This window comes from Oryx dammah, unplaced genomic scaffold, assembly GCF_014754425.2.
Source record: "Oryx dammah isolate SB20612 unplaced genomic scaffold, SCBI_Odam_1.1 HiC_scaffold_28, whole genome shotgun sequence".
Taxonomy (NCBI): Eukaryota; Metazoa; Chordata; class Mammalia; order Artiodactyla; family Bovidae; genus Oryx; species Oryx dammah.
Genome location: NW_024070212.1, coordinates 87,410,004 through 87,425,915, shown reverse-complemented (window position 1 = coordinate 87,425,915; position 15,912 = coordinate 87,410,004). Strand labels below are relative to the sequence as shown.

The following is a 15,912-nucleotide window of genomic DNA, read 5'->3' as shown; positions in this document are numbered from 1 at the left end:
TCCAGTTGAGCAATTTCAAATTCTGAAAGATGATGCTGTGAAACTGCTGCACTCAACACGCCAGCAAATTTGGAAAACTTAGCAGTGGCCACAGGACTGGAAATGGTCAGTTTTCATTCCAATCCCTAAGAAAGGAAATGCCAAAGAATGCTCAAACTACCACACAGTTGCACTCATCTCACATGCTAGTAAAGTAATGTTCAAAATTCTCCAAGCCAGGCTTCAGCAATATGTGAACTGTGAATTTCCAGATGTTCAAGCTGGTTTTAGAAAAGGCAGAGGAACCAGAGATCAAATTGCCAACATCCGCTGGATCATGGAAAAAGCAAGAGAGTTCCAGAAAAACATCAATTTCTGCTTTATTGACTATGCCAAAGCCTTTGACTATGTGGATCACAGTAAACTGTGGGAAATTCTGAAAGATACGGGAAACCAGACCACCTGACCTGCCTCTTGAGAAACCTGTATGCAGGTCAGGAAGCAACAATTAGAACTGGACATGGAACAACAGACTGGGTCCAAATAGGAAAGGAGTGTGTCAAGGCTGTATATTGTCACCCTGCTTATTTAACTTCTATGCAGAGTACATCATGAGAAACGCTGGGCTGGAAGAAGCACAAGCTGGAATCAAGAATGCCGGGAGAAATATCAACAACCTCACATACGCAGATGACACCACCCTTATGGCAGAAAGTGAAGAGGAACTAAAAAGAGTCTTGATGGAAGTGAAAGAGTAGAGTGAAAAAGTTGGCCTAAAGCTCAACATTCAGAAAACGAAGATCATGGCATCTGGTCCCATCATTTCATGGGAAATAGATGGGGAAACAGTGGAAACAGTGTCAGACTTTATTTTGGGGGGCTCCAAAATCACTGCAGATGGAGACTGTAGCCATGAAATTAAAAGACGCTTACTCCTTGGAAGAAAAGTTATGAACAACCTAGATAGCATGTTGAAAAGCAGAGACATTACTTTGCCAACAAAGGTCCGTCTAGTCAAGGCTATGGTTTTTCCAGTGGTCATGTATGGATGCAAGAGTTGGACTGTGAAGAAAGCTGAGCGCTGAAGAATTGATGCTTTTGAACTGTGGTGGTGGAGAAGACTCTTGAGAGTCCCTTGGACTGCAAGGAGACCCAACCAGTCTATTCTGAAGGAGATCAGCCCTGGGTGTTCTTTGGAAGGACTGATGCTAAAGCTAAAACTCCAGTACTTTGGCCACCTCATGTGAAGAGTTGACTCATTGGAAAAGACTCTGATGCTGGGAGGGATTGGGGGCAGGAGGAGAAGGGGATGACCGAGGATAAGATGGCTGGATGGCATCACTGACTCGATGGACATGAGTCTGAGTGAATTCCGGGAGTTGGTGATGGACAGGGAGGCCTGGTGTGCTGCAATTCATGGGGTCGCAAAGAGTTGGACACGACTGAGTGACTGAACTTACTAACTAACTGATGTGTATGTTAAACCCAAGTTTCTGATTTATCCGTCCCTCCCAGGTTTCCCTTTGATAACCATGTTTGTTTTAGTATCTGTAGATCTTTTTCTGTTTTGTGGATAATTTCATTTATGTTGCTAAGAAATTAGGTTCCTCATATGAGTGATATCATATGCTATTTGTCTTTTCCTGTCTGACTTACTTCATTTAGTATGATAGTCTCTAGGTCCATCCATGTTGCTGCACATGGCATTATTTTGTTCTTTTTTTATGACTTAGTAATATTCCATTTTATGTATGTACCACATCTTTATCCATTCCTTTGTTGATGAACACTTAGGTGGCTTTCATGTCTTGGCTATTATAAATAGTGCTGCAGTGAACATTGGGGTGCATGTGTTTTTTCTAATTTTGTTTTCTGCAGATATATAGAGTGGGAATTGCTGTGTTGTATGGTAGTTCTATTTTTAGTTTTTTAAGGAACCTCCATAGTGTTCTCCGTAGTTGTACCAATTTACATTCCCACCATCAGTGTAAGAGGGTTCCCTTTTCTCCCGTGTTTGTTAATTTGTAGACATTTTAATGATGATGACCATTCTGACCAGTGTGAGGTGATACCTCATTGTAGTTTTGATTTGCGTTTCTCTGATAATTAGTTATGTTGAGAACCTTTTCATGTGCTTTTTGTCCATCTCTATGTCTTATTTGGAGAAATGTCTATTTAGATCTGCCCATTAAAAAAAATTTTTTTTCATATTGAGCTGTATGAGCTGTTTATATTTTGGAGATTAATCCCTTGTCAGTTGAATTGATTGCAAATATTTTCTCCCATTGTGTGGATTGTCTTTTGTTGGTGGTTTCCTTTGCTGTGCAGAAGCAGTTAAATTTAATAGGTCCCATTTACTTAATTTTGCTTTTCTTTTCTTTTCTTTTTTTTTAATTTAAATTTATTTATTTTTATTGGAGGCTAATTACTTTACAATATTGTATTGGTTTTTGCTCTACAAGGTGGATCAAAGAAGATTTTGTTATGATTTGTGTCAAAGAATGTTCTGCCTATGTTTTCCTGTAAGAGTTTTATAGTGCTCAGTCTTACGTTTAGGTATTTAACCCATTTTGAGTCTATTTTTTGTCAATGGTATAAGCAGATTTTCTGCTTTCATTCTCTTGCTTGAAGCTGTCCAGTTTTCCCAGTACCACTTATTGAAGAGATTGTCTTTTCTCCATTGTGTACTTTTACGTCTTTGACATAGAGTAATTGATTATAGGTGCATGGGCATATTTTTGGGTTTTCTGTGCTGTTCTGTTGATCTGTATTTCTGGGTTTTTCTTGCTGCCAGTATCATACTGTTTTGATTCCTCTAGCCTTGTAGTATAGTCTGAAGTCAGGGGCCCTGATTCCTCCAGCTCCATTTCTCTTTCTGAAGATTGCTTTGGCTGTTCAAGATCTTTTGTGTTTCTATAAAAATTTAAAATTTTCTGCTAGTTCTGTGAAAAATCCCATTATGCCATTGGTAATTTGATAGAGATTGCATTGAATTTCTAAGTTGCCTTGGGCAACGTAGTCATTTTGACAATATTGATATTTTCTATCCAAGCACATGGTATATCTTTCCATCTGTTTATATCATCCTCAATTTATTTCATCTGCATCTTATGGTTTCCATACTACAAGTCTTTTGTCTTCTTAGGTAGATTTATTATTAGATATTTTATTCTTTTTGATGCAGTGATAAATTGGATTGCTTCCCTAATTTCTCTTTTTGATCTTTTGTTGTTACTGTATAGGAATGCAACAGATTTCTGTGTATTAATTTTGTATCCTGCAACTTTATGAACTCTAGTAGTTTTCTGGCAGCATCTTTAGGATTTTTTATGTATAGTATCATATCATCTGCATATAGTGACAGTTTTACTTGCTTTCCAATTTGGATTCCTTTTATTTCTTTTTCTTCTCTGATTGTTGTGGCCAGGACTTCCAAAACTATTGAATGAAAGTGGCAACAGTGGACATACTTGTTTTGTTCCTGATCTTAGAGGAAATGCCTTCAGCTTTTCATCATTAAGCATGATGTTAGCTCTGGGTTTGTCATATATGGCCTTTATTATGTTGAGGTAAGTTTGTTTTGTGCTCACTTTCTGGAGAATTTTAATCATTTGTTGAATTTTATTGAAAGCTTTTTCTGCATCTATTCAGATGAACATACAGTCTTTATTCTTCAGTTTGTCAATGTCGTGTATCACACTGATTGGTTTTCATATATTGAAGAATCTTGCATTCCTTGGATAAATCCCCCTTGATCATGTTGTTTGATCCTTTTAATGTATTGTTGGATTTGATTTGCTAGTATTTTGTTCAGGATTTTTGCATCTATTTTCATCAATGATAGCCTTCAATTTTTCTCTTTATTTTGGTGGCATCTTTGTCTGATTTTGATATCAGGGTGTTGGTGGCCTCATAGAATGAGATTGGGAGTGATCCTTCCCTTGAAATTTTTTGGAAGAGTTTCTGAAAGATAGGTGTTAACTCTTCTCTAAATGTTTGGTGGAATTAGCCTGTGAAGTCATGTGGTCCTGGACTTTTATTTGCTAGAAGATTTTTTTTTAACTTTTTATTTTGTTTTGGAGTATAGCTGATTAACAATGCTGTGACAGTTTCAGGTAGGAAACAAAGGGACTCAGCTATACACACACACACACATATATATGTATACATGTAACCATTCTCCCCCATACTTCTCTCCCATCCAGGTTGCCACATAACATGGAGCAGAGTTCCTTGTGCTATATAGTAGATCCTTGTTGGTTATCCATTTTAAATATAGCAGTATGTACAGTGCTAACTGTTTCTTCCTCTCTAACTATTCCTTCCTCCCATCCTTCCCCCAGCAACCATAAATTCATTCTCTAAGTCTGTGAGTCTGTTTCTCTTTTGTAAATAAGTTCATTTGTATCATGTCTTTTCAGATTCTATGTAAAAAGGATGCAATACAGTGTTTCTGTTTCTCTGACTGACTGACTTCACTCAATGTGACAATCTCTAGGTCCATCCATGTTGTTGCAAATGACATTATTTCATTCTTTTTAAAGGCTGAGTAATATTTCATTGTATATATGTACCATCTCTGTCAATGGACATTAGGTCGCTTCCAGGTCTTGACTTCATAAACAGTGCTTCATTGATCATTGGGGTTCATGCATCCTTTTGGACCATGTTTTTCTCCAGATACATACCCAGGAGTGGGATTGCAAGGTCATGTGCTTGCTAAGTCGCTTCAGTTGTGCCTGACTCTTTGGAACCATATGGACTGTAGCCCACCAGGCTCCTCTGTCCATGGGATTCTCTAGGCAAGAATACTGGAGTGAGTTGCCATGCCCTCCTCCAGGGGATCTTTCAGACCCAGGGATCAAACCTGCATCTCTTAAGTCTCATGCATTGGCAGCCAGGTTCTTTACCACTAGCCCCACCTGGGAAGCTCTTGCAGGGTCATATGGTAGCTCTATTTTTAGTCTTTTAAGAAGCCTCTGTACTATTCTCCATAGTGGCTGTACCAATTTACATTTCCACCAACAATTTAAGAGGGTTCCTTTTTTTGCACTCTCTTTCTGCTGGAAGATTTTTAATCAGTTTCAATTTCATTAATTGTGATTGGTCTGTTCATATTTTCTGTTTCTTCCTGGTGCAGCCTAGTTCAGTCTTGGGAGTTTATCCCTTTCTAAGAATTTGTCCATTTCTTCTAGGTTGTCTGTTTTACTGGTATATAATTAGTTGTTTGTAGTAGTCTCCTAAATGACTTTTTCTTTTAATTTCTGTAGTATCCATTGTAGCATCTCCTTTTTCATTTGTAATTTTATTGGTTTGAGCCCTCTCTCTTTTTCTTGATGAGTCTGGCTAAAGGTTTGTCAATTTTGTTTGTTTTTTGAAACTCCAGCTTTTAGTTTCACTGATCCTTTCTTTTGCTTTCTTCTCTGATTCACTTATTTCTACTCTGATGTTTATGGCTTCCTTCCTTCTGCTAACTTTGGGTTTTGCTCTTCTTTCTCTAGTTGCTATAGGTATAAAATTAGGATGTTTATTTGAAATTTTTCTTGTTTCCTGAGGTAAGATTGTATTGTTACAAACCTCCCTCTCAGAATTGCTTTTGCTATATCCCATAGGTTTTGTATCATGGTGTTTTAGTTGTCACCTGTCTTTAGGTTTTTTTTTTTTTTCTTTGATTTCTGCTATGATTCATTGGTTGTTTAGTAACATTGTTTATCCTCCATGTGAACGTGTCTTTTTTTTCTTTTACGTTTTTTTTTTTGCCCTGTAATTGATTTCTAATCTCATATTGTTGTGGTCAGAAAATTTTAATTTTTTTAAATTTCCCGATGCTTAATTTGTAGCCCAAGATGTGATTTATCCTGGACAGTGTTCCATCTGCACTTGAGAGGAAAGTGTATTCTGTTGCTTTTGCATAGAGTGTTCTACAATTATCAATTAAGTTCATCTGGTCTAATGTGTCATTTAAGGCCTTTTGTCTTCTTATTGATTTTTCTGCTTCGATGATCTGTCCATTGATGAAAGTGAGGTGTTAAAGTCCCCTATTACTGGCAATTTCTCCTTTAATGGCTGTTAGCATTTGCCTTATACATTGAGGTAGTCTTATGGGGGGGTGCATATACATTTATAAACGTTACATCTTCTTGGAGTGATCTCTTGATCATTATGGATCCTTGTCCTTCCTTGTCTTTTTCAACAGTATTTATTTTAAAGTCTGTTTTGTCTGATATGAGTATTGCTACTCTATCTTTCTTTTGATTTCTCTTTACATGGAATATCTTTTTCCATTCTCTTACTTTCAGTTTGTATGTCCCTAGATCTGAAGTGGATCTCTTGTAGACAGCATATATTTGGGTCTTGTTTTTATATCCATTCTACTAGTCTATGTTTTTTGTTTGAAGCAATTAAACCAATTACATTTAAGGTAATTATTGATAATGTATGTTCTTATCACCATTTTGTTAAGTGATTTAGCTTTTATTTTTGAAAGTGAAAGTGTTAGTCACTCAGTTGTGTCCGATTCTTTGTGGCCCTGTGGACTGTAGCCTGCCAGGCTCTTCTGTCCATGGAATTCTCCAGGCAAGAATACTGGAGTGTGTTGCCATTCCCTTCTCCAGGGATCTTCCCAACCCAGGGATTGAACGCAGGTGTCCTGCATTGCAGACAGATTCTATACCATCTGAGCCACCAGGGGTCTTTTTTATTCCCTTCGTTTTTTGTTCTCTTTCCTTGTGATTTGATATCTATCTTTAGTGTTGTGTTTGCTTTTTCTTTTTTGTATGTGTATCTGTTATAGATTTTTTGTTTGTGATTCCAAAGAGGTTTTATTATACCAGTCTGTATATGTACAAGATTGTTTTAAGTTGCTGGTCTGTTCATTTCCAATACATTTTCAATACCCTGCATTTGTACTCTTTTCACAATCCCTGGTTTTAATATCAGATTTATGTGTGGGTAATTTCCTACCTTTGTTTTATGTTTGCCTTTACCAGTGATCTTTCTAATTTGTATTGTTCTTGTTTCTAGTTGTGGCATTTTATTTTTTGCTTAGAAAAGTACCTTTAGGATTTACTGTAATGCTGGTTTTGATGGTACTGAAGTCTCTTTTTAATTTTTGCTTGTTTGTAAAATCTGTTGATTTCTCTGTCAAATCTGAACAATAGCCTTGAAGGGTAGAGTATTTTTGGTTTTGGTTTTCCCCCATCTGCACTTTGAATATATTGTAGTACTCTCTTCAGCCTGCAGAGTTTCTGCTGAAAAATCAGCTTATAACTTTATAAGGATTCTCTCATATATTATTTGTTGCTTTTCCCTTATTTTTTTAAAATATTTTTTCTGTCTTTAATTCTTGTCAGTTTGATTAATCCATGTCTCAGCAGGTTCCTCCTTGAGTTTATCTTATAGGGGACTCTTTGTGCTTCCTGGATTTGAGTGTTTCTTTTCTCAGATTAGGGAAGGTTTTGTCTGTAATAGCTTCAGATATTTTCTCAGGCCCTCTCTCTCTCTCTTCTTCTGGGACCCCTGGGAGCCCAGGATGGTAGTGATGGCTTGTGCCTGTCCCTGGAGCTCCTGTAGGTGGTGGTGGGGGGAGAAAATATGCTCACCATTCTTCTTTATTCATTCATTCATTCATTTGTTGACGGACACTTAGGTAGTTTTCATACCTTTGCTTTTGTGAATAATACTGTGATGAACATGGTAGTATAGATACTTCTTTGATATCCTATGTTTATTTCCTTCAAATACCTACCAGGGGCTTGCAGAATCATCTTGTAGTTCTCTTTTTAGCTTTCCAGGAACCTCTGTACTGTTTTACCTAGTGGTTACACCAATGTATGTTTCTGCCGTCAGTGCACAAGGGTTCCCCTTTCTCCACATCTTCACCAACATTGTTGTCTCTTCAGTTTTAATGACAGCAATTCTGACAAGTGTGAGGTGAACTCATTGTGGGTTTGATTTGCATTTACTTGATAATTAGTCATGATTTACCTGATGATTACCTGAAGATTTTATGTATTTGGCCATTTGTATACCTTGTTTGGCAAAAAGTTTATTTAGGTTCTTTATTCATTTTTCAAATCAGATTGGTTTTTTTGCCATTAAATTGTTAGATAATTTACATAATTTGGATATTAACCCCTTATCAGATGTGTAATTTGCAAATATTTTCTTCCATTCGGTAGATTGCCTTTTCATTTTGTTGATGCTTTCTTTTGCCATGAAGAGGCTTTTTAGTTTGATTTAATCCTACTCATTTATATTTGCTTTTGTTGCCTTTGCTTTTGTTATCAAGTTCAAAAAATTATTGCTAAGGTCAATTCTAGGAGATTACTTCATGTTTTCCTCTGGAAGTTTTATGGTTTTTCATTTTAAATTTAAGTCTTTAATTCAGTTTGAGTTGATTTTTATATAATGTATGAAATGAGGTCTACTTTCATTCTTTTGTATGTGGCTATCCAGTATTCCTAGTGCCATTTATTGAAGAGATTATCCCTTCCCCTTTGTATGTTTTTGAGTCATTTGTCATAAATTAATTGACCTTAATTATGCATGAGCTAATTTTGGGGCTGTCTATTCTATTCCATTGATCTCTGTGTCTGGTTTTATGCCAAGACTATGCTCTTTTAGTTATTACACCTTTGTAAGATAGTTTGAAATAAAGAAGTGTGATACATCTAGTATGTGCAAAATACTGTGCTAGACACTTCCTAGCACATTCAGATGAATACTGACTGTCTTATTTGAGGAGGGTAAGAGCTACCAGCTCTTACTATATGATTTTTCAAGAACACAAATATATATAACAGCCTAAAAATGGTGAAGGAACATGAACTTTGTCAGTATACTGTGAAAGTTTGAAAGAAATAGAGATTCCATCAAATGTGGGAAAACAAGAAACCTTTATAGAAAAGGTGAAAAAGGGCTACATGTGAATTTTCTGATGAAATGGTACTGAAACTAGTTATGAGTTTTAATTTATTATAGCAATTATTTATTCTTTCATAATACAAGTGATTGAATTAACCAGAGAAGAGGAAGAGGGGAACAAAAAATAGTAATTCTATTCTATCCAAAAGATGTTAAAATTCATACCTATAGTTTTAGGTATGAAAATGGAAGTCAATAATCCTTTCCCCAGATACTTAATTAACATCTCTGTGCTGGGTGCTGAGGATACAGAGAAGATAAGATACAGTTTCTGTCCTTCAGGAGCACATACTCCAGTAGAGTAGACAGACATGAAAAGAGGTTATTTTCTGTTCTATGCAATAAGTGATATTAAAGTGGTAAATATGAGGCAAAAAATTTGGAGTTACAATGGAAGGAAGCATGGATAAATGATTACATTGCTATGATGGCAAAATTATTTTCCTTTTTCTTTTCTCTAGTTGGAGAGCATCAATTGACAGGCCATAAAGTGGCAGTTAAAATTTTAAATAGACAGAAGATTCGCAGTTTAGATGTTGTTGGAAAAATAAAACGAGAAATTCAAAATCTAAAACTCTTTCGTCATCCTCATATTATCAAACTGTAAGTATTTCTGCACCTGATTACATGAGAGAAACTGTCTCAAAATATCATATTTGAATTTATAAATAATTATCTATTTTTAGTTAAACTTTTATAAATATACAGTTTTTCATATTTACATTTAACAAATGTAATTCATTTAACCTCATTATCCTTTTTTGCATGCTTCTGGTTTAGAATTAAAAGTCTAATTGTAAATTCACTCTCATCTCTAGTATTCATGTAATTTAGGACTTTGCTATTTCTAGATTTATTTTATAATTGTTTTCTAGTCACTTCTAATGAACAGGGTATTTTCTTTTTGGAAAAGGTAGAAAGTAACTGTTAAAGATTATCTGCCCATAATATTATTTGCAAAACTGCCATCATTAATTTAATTAATGATAGTAAAGTCCTTAGGAAGGCAAATTAATTTTTTTTTTGGATAAAGCAAGTTACCAACTTAGAAGATAAATAAATTAAGAGTTTAATAAATAAGTAATTAATTTGAAAGATAATTAATTTAACATCATCTAGACTCATAGAAAATTTAGACATTAAGTATGCAGCATTATTCTTTTACATCATTTGAAGTTGTGTTTAAAGTGGCTGAAATAGATCAGTTGGGAGAGCATTAGACTGAAGTTGTGTTAAATATTAATTTTGAAAATGTAATATGATAAAACACTGAAGACTGTCTTTATTTTTTATCTTAAATCTTGGACAGAGTTTAATAAAGTAAATATTAATCTTATTGAGTAACTGATAATTTCACTTCATCCTCTCAGTAAGTGTATAAGGGATATTATTATCTTCATTATACAGATAAGAAAATCACATATTTAAAGAGTATCAGCAACTTGACCAAGGTCAAATAGCTAGTAAGTTGCAGAGCTAGTCGTTAACTTCATATCTGATTTCAAATGGCATGCTATTAACCTCGAAAACAGGACTGAAAAAACTGAGAAGAAAAGCAGTATTAATATCTTGGAGACTTTGCTAGTTAGTTATTAGTTCAGTTCAGTTCAGTCACTCAGTCGTGTCCGACTCTTTGCGACCCCATGAATCACAGCACGCCAGACCTCCCTGTCCATCACCAACTCCCAGAGTTCACTCAGACTCCGTCATGTTTGACTTCAACTTCATGTTAATAATTATTATATTCAAGTTAATGAATAACTGAGTGGATGAATTTAGCTTCTAAGATAAATCTCTTTGCTCTTCCTTCCTGAGTGGTCACTTCCTATAAGAGGGGAAAGCTGCTAAGCCAGGCTAAAACTGTCACATGCCAAAGTGAGAGTGGAGAAAGGAGAGATCTCTGTATTCTTTGTTTCTTGACCTCATCACTTATATAATGCAAACCCTGAAAGATGCCAAGGAAACTTTGTTCATTTAGAGCATGAGTTCTAGTTGCTGTTTTGTTCCTATAAATAAATAATTTTGTCAGTAAGCAGTTGCAATTGTCAAAAGGACTTAAAAGCTTCTTTTTGATGTTATAGCTACTAGTGTTTTCTTGCTTCCATTTCTATAACTATTTATAGTTTTCTGACTTTGGTTTGACTACTTACCCCCTTCTGTTTCAGAATTATTTCATTATGTTCTGTTTTGTGAAGGAGTACTAGGATGTTCTCAGGATTGGTCAGAAGGTAACTGACAGAGGTGAACTTAATGTTTAAAGTTTCTGGCTACCAGCCTAAGCTTAGTCCATTCAACCACATTACCCTTTTAATTGTGGACTTGATTTTTTGTTTTAAAAAGGCACTCATGTATTCTTGCTTCAGAATAAACTTGCTGACACAGCCTTCTAACAGTGTTAGTGATTTAAACAGGGAGAGAGACCTGATCCTTTTAGTGGTTTTGTTTGTTTTCTGCAATCTTGGACTATGCAAGTGAGCCAAGAATGGTTTCCTTGCTACAGAATGGACTTCTAGAATAAGCAAGAAAGTTTGAAAACTAAATACTGAAAATGAAGGTTGTATGTTGCATAATTCCTCTATTAACTCAAAATGAAAAAACCCACAGGGAGAAAATTAAAAGGAATAAATAGGATTGAAAGGAAACTCCAAACTTCCCACAAACTAGAATTTGTTGAATTGATTTTTGTCCTGGTTTTTCATTTCCCCATGGTTCTTAGGGAAATTTCACTTTAACTGGTCAAAGGATCAATACTTTCTAATTTGGCAAAGATGGTTTTTGCCTACCAACTTTTAAATATCTTTATCTTATCCACTTCATGGACAGCTTTTGACATTTTTCATGAACACCTGAAAATGTTGTAGTCCCTAGGTTTCTATGGCACCACGATTTTCTGATTTTCTTTTTACATTCTTGCCTTTTCTTGAAACTTTCTTTTATGGACCCTTCATTGCCTGCCTGGCCATTAGATACTGATATACTTCAGCATTCTGAGCTAGTGTAATCTTAGTGAATCCTTTCTGGGTGAACTCATCTGCTACCATGGTGTGATTTGCCATCTCTATCCTAAAAATTTACAAATCTATGTTTCTGCTGAATTCTGAACACATTCATTGAACTATTTATTGAGTGTTTCCATTCTGAAATCAAAGAGCCATTTGAAACTAAGTTGAATTTTTTCATATATATGTATATGAAAAATTCATATTAGTTTATTGAATTCAGCTTAGTTTATATATGTATATAATTCAGTTTAGTTTATATATATATGTTTATGTGCATGAATGAAATAAATTCGTGTGCATGAATATTAGTTTATATACATTTGTATGCCTGAATGAAAATACTGATCACACAATTTTCAAAGCCTAAAACTTGAGCATCATATTTAATTCCTCTTCCCTTACCCCTTACATACAATTGATCATTAAGTTCTACTACTTTTTTTCCAGTGTCTCCTAAGTCTGCCCATTTCTCTCTGCTCTTAATGTTACCATTTTCTTACTTGTTGTATTTCAAGTGTTGCTTCTGCTTGGGAAACTTTACCTATATCTCCCTTCCTCTAGGCTCCCAATCCAACTTGTCCTTTAAATACCAGCTTTTAAATGCAGTTACCTCTAGAAAAACTACTTTGCCCTAGCTGTAACACACTGGGTCAAGTTTCATCCTCTCTGTTCCTAGAGCACCCAGAATTTCAGCTTTTCCAAAGCCCTGGACATTACATTGTAATTGCTCATTTTCTTTTTAGTATCTCCACAAAATTGAATTCTTTAGGTGCAAAAACAGTATTTGTTTTCATCTTTTATTCAGCCAATTTTTATCGGGTACCTAGTATCTGATGGGCACTGTTGTAAGGCTTTGGGGGTACAGTAGTAAAAGACAGGGTCTCTCTCTGCCCTTGAGATGTTTATGGCTGGCCTTATCTAGCAGTTCACAATAGCAAGTAAACAAATTAACCAGACTTATCTTAGGCATTGATAAGTGCTATATGGAGAGTGAAACATGGTGCTGTCCTAGGGTGTGACAAGGAAGGAGGAAGTGCTAATTTAGATTAGGCTGTTAGCAAAGCCTCATTGAGCAGAGATAAGGCTTAAGGATTATAAAGATCTAGCCATCTGAAAATCTGGGGACAGTATTTGTAAAGCAACCTCAGAGGGGGAAGGATTGAGAATTATAGGAAAAAGAAGATGGCTGTACCCTATAATGTCAAGAACGGAGTGATGATGGAAGGAGAAGGAGTTCATGAGCTCAGAGAGTGGGCGTGGGCCACACGCCATAGGGTCTTGAAGACTTTGCCGAGAGACTTAGATTTTGTTCAAGAACCTGAGGGGGTGAGAAAGTTGGAGGAGTGACATGGCAATAGTGTAGAATGGGTACAGAGACAGAAACAGAAGCAGAGAGCAGTTAGGAAGCCGTTGCTATGGTCCAGCTGGGAGATTAATGATGGCTTTAGCCAAAATGGTAGTGTAGACTTGTGCTGTCCAATACAGTAGCCACCAGCCATATGTGGCATAAATTTTAATTAAATTAAAAAGACTTTTGGGTCTCTGGTCATATTAGCCGCATTTCAGGTGTTTTAATAGCCACGCGTGGCTAGTGGCTATCATATTGGACAGTATGATAAAATATTTCCATCACTGAAGAAAAGTTCTGTTTGATGGCACTGGTCTAGCTGGAGATAAAACTGTCAATTCAATGTATATTTTAGAGGTAAAACTAATAAATTACTGAGGAAAAGAAAGGAAATGAGGAATCTTCTCCTTTTTTTTTTTTGCCTAAGCAACTGGAATTTGGGGTTTTGACTTGACCAATTAGGTGTTGATGATGATACCATTTTCTGAAATAGAGGAGAACCATGTTGGGGGTTCAAGTGAATGTTAGTGATCTGCCTTGGCTGTGTTAAGTTGAGCATCCCATTAGTTATCTAAGTGATAGTGAAGATTTGTGCTGTCAATATCATCTTTATCTCCTCAGCACCTAGTACAATAGTAGGTGTTCAGTGGTTACTCTGTGTACAAAGAAGTGACAAATGAACAAGGTCTTGATGGTTCTAGAAAAACAATGAAGCAAAAGAATGAAAGTGTAAGGAACATGGTATGGTGGGAACAAGCAGTCTGGTTTTTCTAATGCACAGATTGTTGCATAGGGACATGGAGGAAAATAAGGCCAGAAAGTTAGCTTGTTGATACATTCATTCAACAGATAGCACTGGGGATGCGTCAGCAAACAAACAGATGTCAACAACAAAATCTTTGCTATTATGGAGCTTATATTTGTGTGTGTGTGTGTGTGTGCACTTGTGTGTTTGTGGCATTGAAGAGATAGACAATAAATCCTATATTAATAAAATATGTTATTTATTAGACAGTAAAGAGGTGAGGAAATATGCATGCAGATATTTGGAGGGAGGAAATAACAGATGGCGAAAACTGAACATACAAAGGCTATGAGGTGGAAATTGCTACAGGTGGTAGATCATAGGAGCAGAGTGATCTGGGGGAAATGGAGTAAGAGGTGTAGTCAGAGACACAGAGAGGAGCCAGATTGGATAAGGGTATACCAGACCATTGTAAGAGCTTTGGTTTTTAACTCTGAGTAAAAGGAAAGCCACTGGAAAGTTTTGACCAGAGGTGTGATATTATCAGACTTATGTTGAAGCAGAGAAATCAGATTAGGGGTCAGTTGCAGTATTCTGAGTGAAATAGATGGTGGCCTGGATTAGAACATAATGTGGAGAATATTGAGAAGTAAGCATATTTTATATATATTTTCAAGGTAGAGAACAGGATTTGCTGACAGATGTAGGTTGTGGGCTTCCCTGGTGGCTCAGATGGTAAAGAATCCGCCTGCAGTGCAGGAGACCTGGGTTCGATCCCTGGGTTGGGAAGTTCCCCTGGAGAAGGGCATGGCAACCCATTCCAGTATTCTTGTGTAGGGAATCCCTTGGACAGAAAAGCCTAGCAGGCTACAGTCCATGGGGTCACAAAGAGTCAGACACAACTGAGTGACTAAACACAGCACGGCAGGTTGTTAGAGGAGAGAAGTCAAGGATGACTCCAAGGTTTGCTGGTGTGGAGAAATAAAAAAGTGGAGCTGCCATTAATTGAAACAGAAAAGATTGTAGAATGAACAGATTTGAAGTGGGGCTTTAAAATCAAGAATTTGATTTTTTTTTGAAGTTGAAATACTTATTAATTATCCAACTAAAAATGCAAATAGTTTATTTGATATGTGAGTCTGAAGTTAAGGAGAAAGCGTAAACTAGAGATAAATTTGGAAGTCATCAGCATATAGATGGTATTTAAGATATTTAAGGCCCAAAGACTAGATGAGATCCTCAAGGATGTGAATGTGGAGTGTGAATTCCATAATCCACTTCTTGCTCCATAAAAATTCAAGGGATTGACCTCTAGGGCACCATGATGTTAAGATGTCTGGGAGAAGGGGAGAAATCAGCAAAAGAGAATGGAAATGAGCAATTAAAATGGTTGGAGGAAAACCAAGAAAGTTTTTGGTGTCTCAAAGCCAATTGGAAAACATATTTGAAGAAAGAGAGATTATTAACTTTTCCTTATACTGTTGAGTATTGAGTAAGAGGAGACTGAGAATTGACCATTAGATTTGTCAAGGTGGAAGGTGCTGGTGTCTTTGAAATTTGTTGGAATAGTGGAGGCAAAAACCTGTTAGGAAAGAATCTGAGATATAGAAGGGGAGATAGTAACAACAGCGTGTTCAGGGATTTTAGAGAGGAGAGACATAGGAGTGGTAACTAGAGGAAAGTGTGAGATCTAAGCAGTGTTTGTTTCTTAAGATGGAAGATATTATAGAATGCTTGTGTGTCAAAGAGGACAATACAGTCAAGAGGGAGAGATTGATACAGGAGAAAGAATAGCTAATTGTCGAAACCAAGTTCTTCAGAATGTGGGACAAAGGAATCCAGTGCATAATCAGAGGAATTAGTCTTAGTATGTGATCCTGGAGTAAGTGGCTGTGTGTAGAAGAGGAAAAGAG

General features: G+C 36.2%; 1 protein-coding gene across 3 annotated transcripts in view; it reads left to right on the top strand.

The window, feature by feature from the left end:
* PRKAA2 (protein kinase AMP-activated catalytic subunit alpha 2) overlaps positions 1 to 15,912 on the top strand; it is an 81,898-nt gene that overhangs the window by 32,446 nt on the left and 33,540 nt on the right. For all 3 annotated transcript variants that reach the window (XM_040231054.1, XM_040231055.1, XM_040231053.1), the window contains exon 2: positions 9,366 to 9,507. In XM_040231054.1, the coding sequence (XP_040086988.1) occupies positions 9,366 to 9,507 (142 nt within the window). The remainder of the gene's footprint in view (positions 1 to 9,365; positions 9,508 to 15,912) is intronic.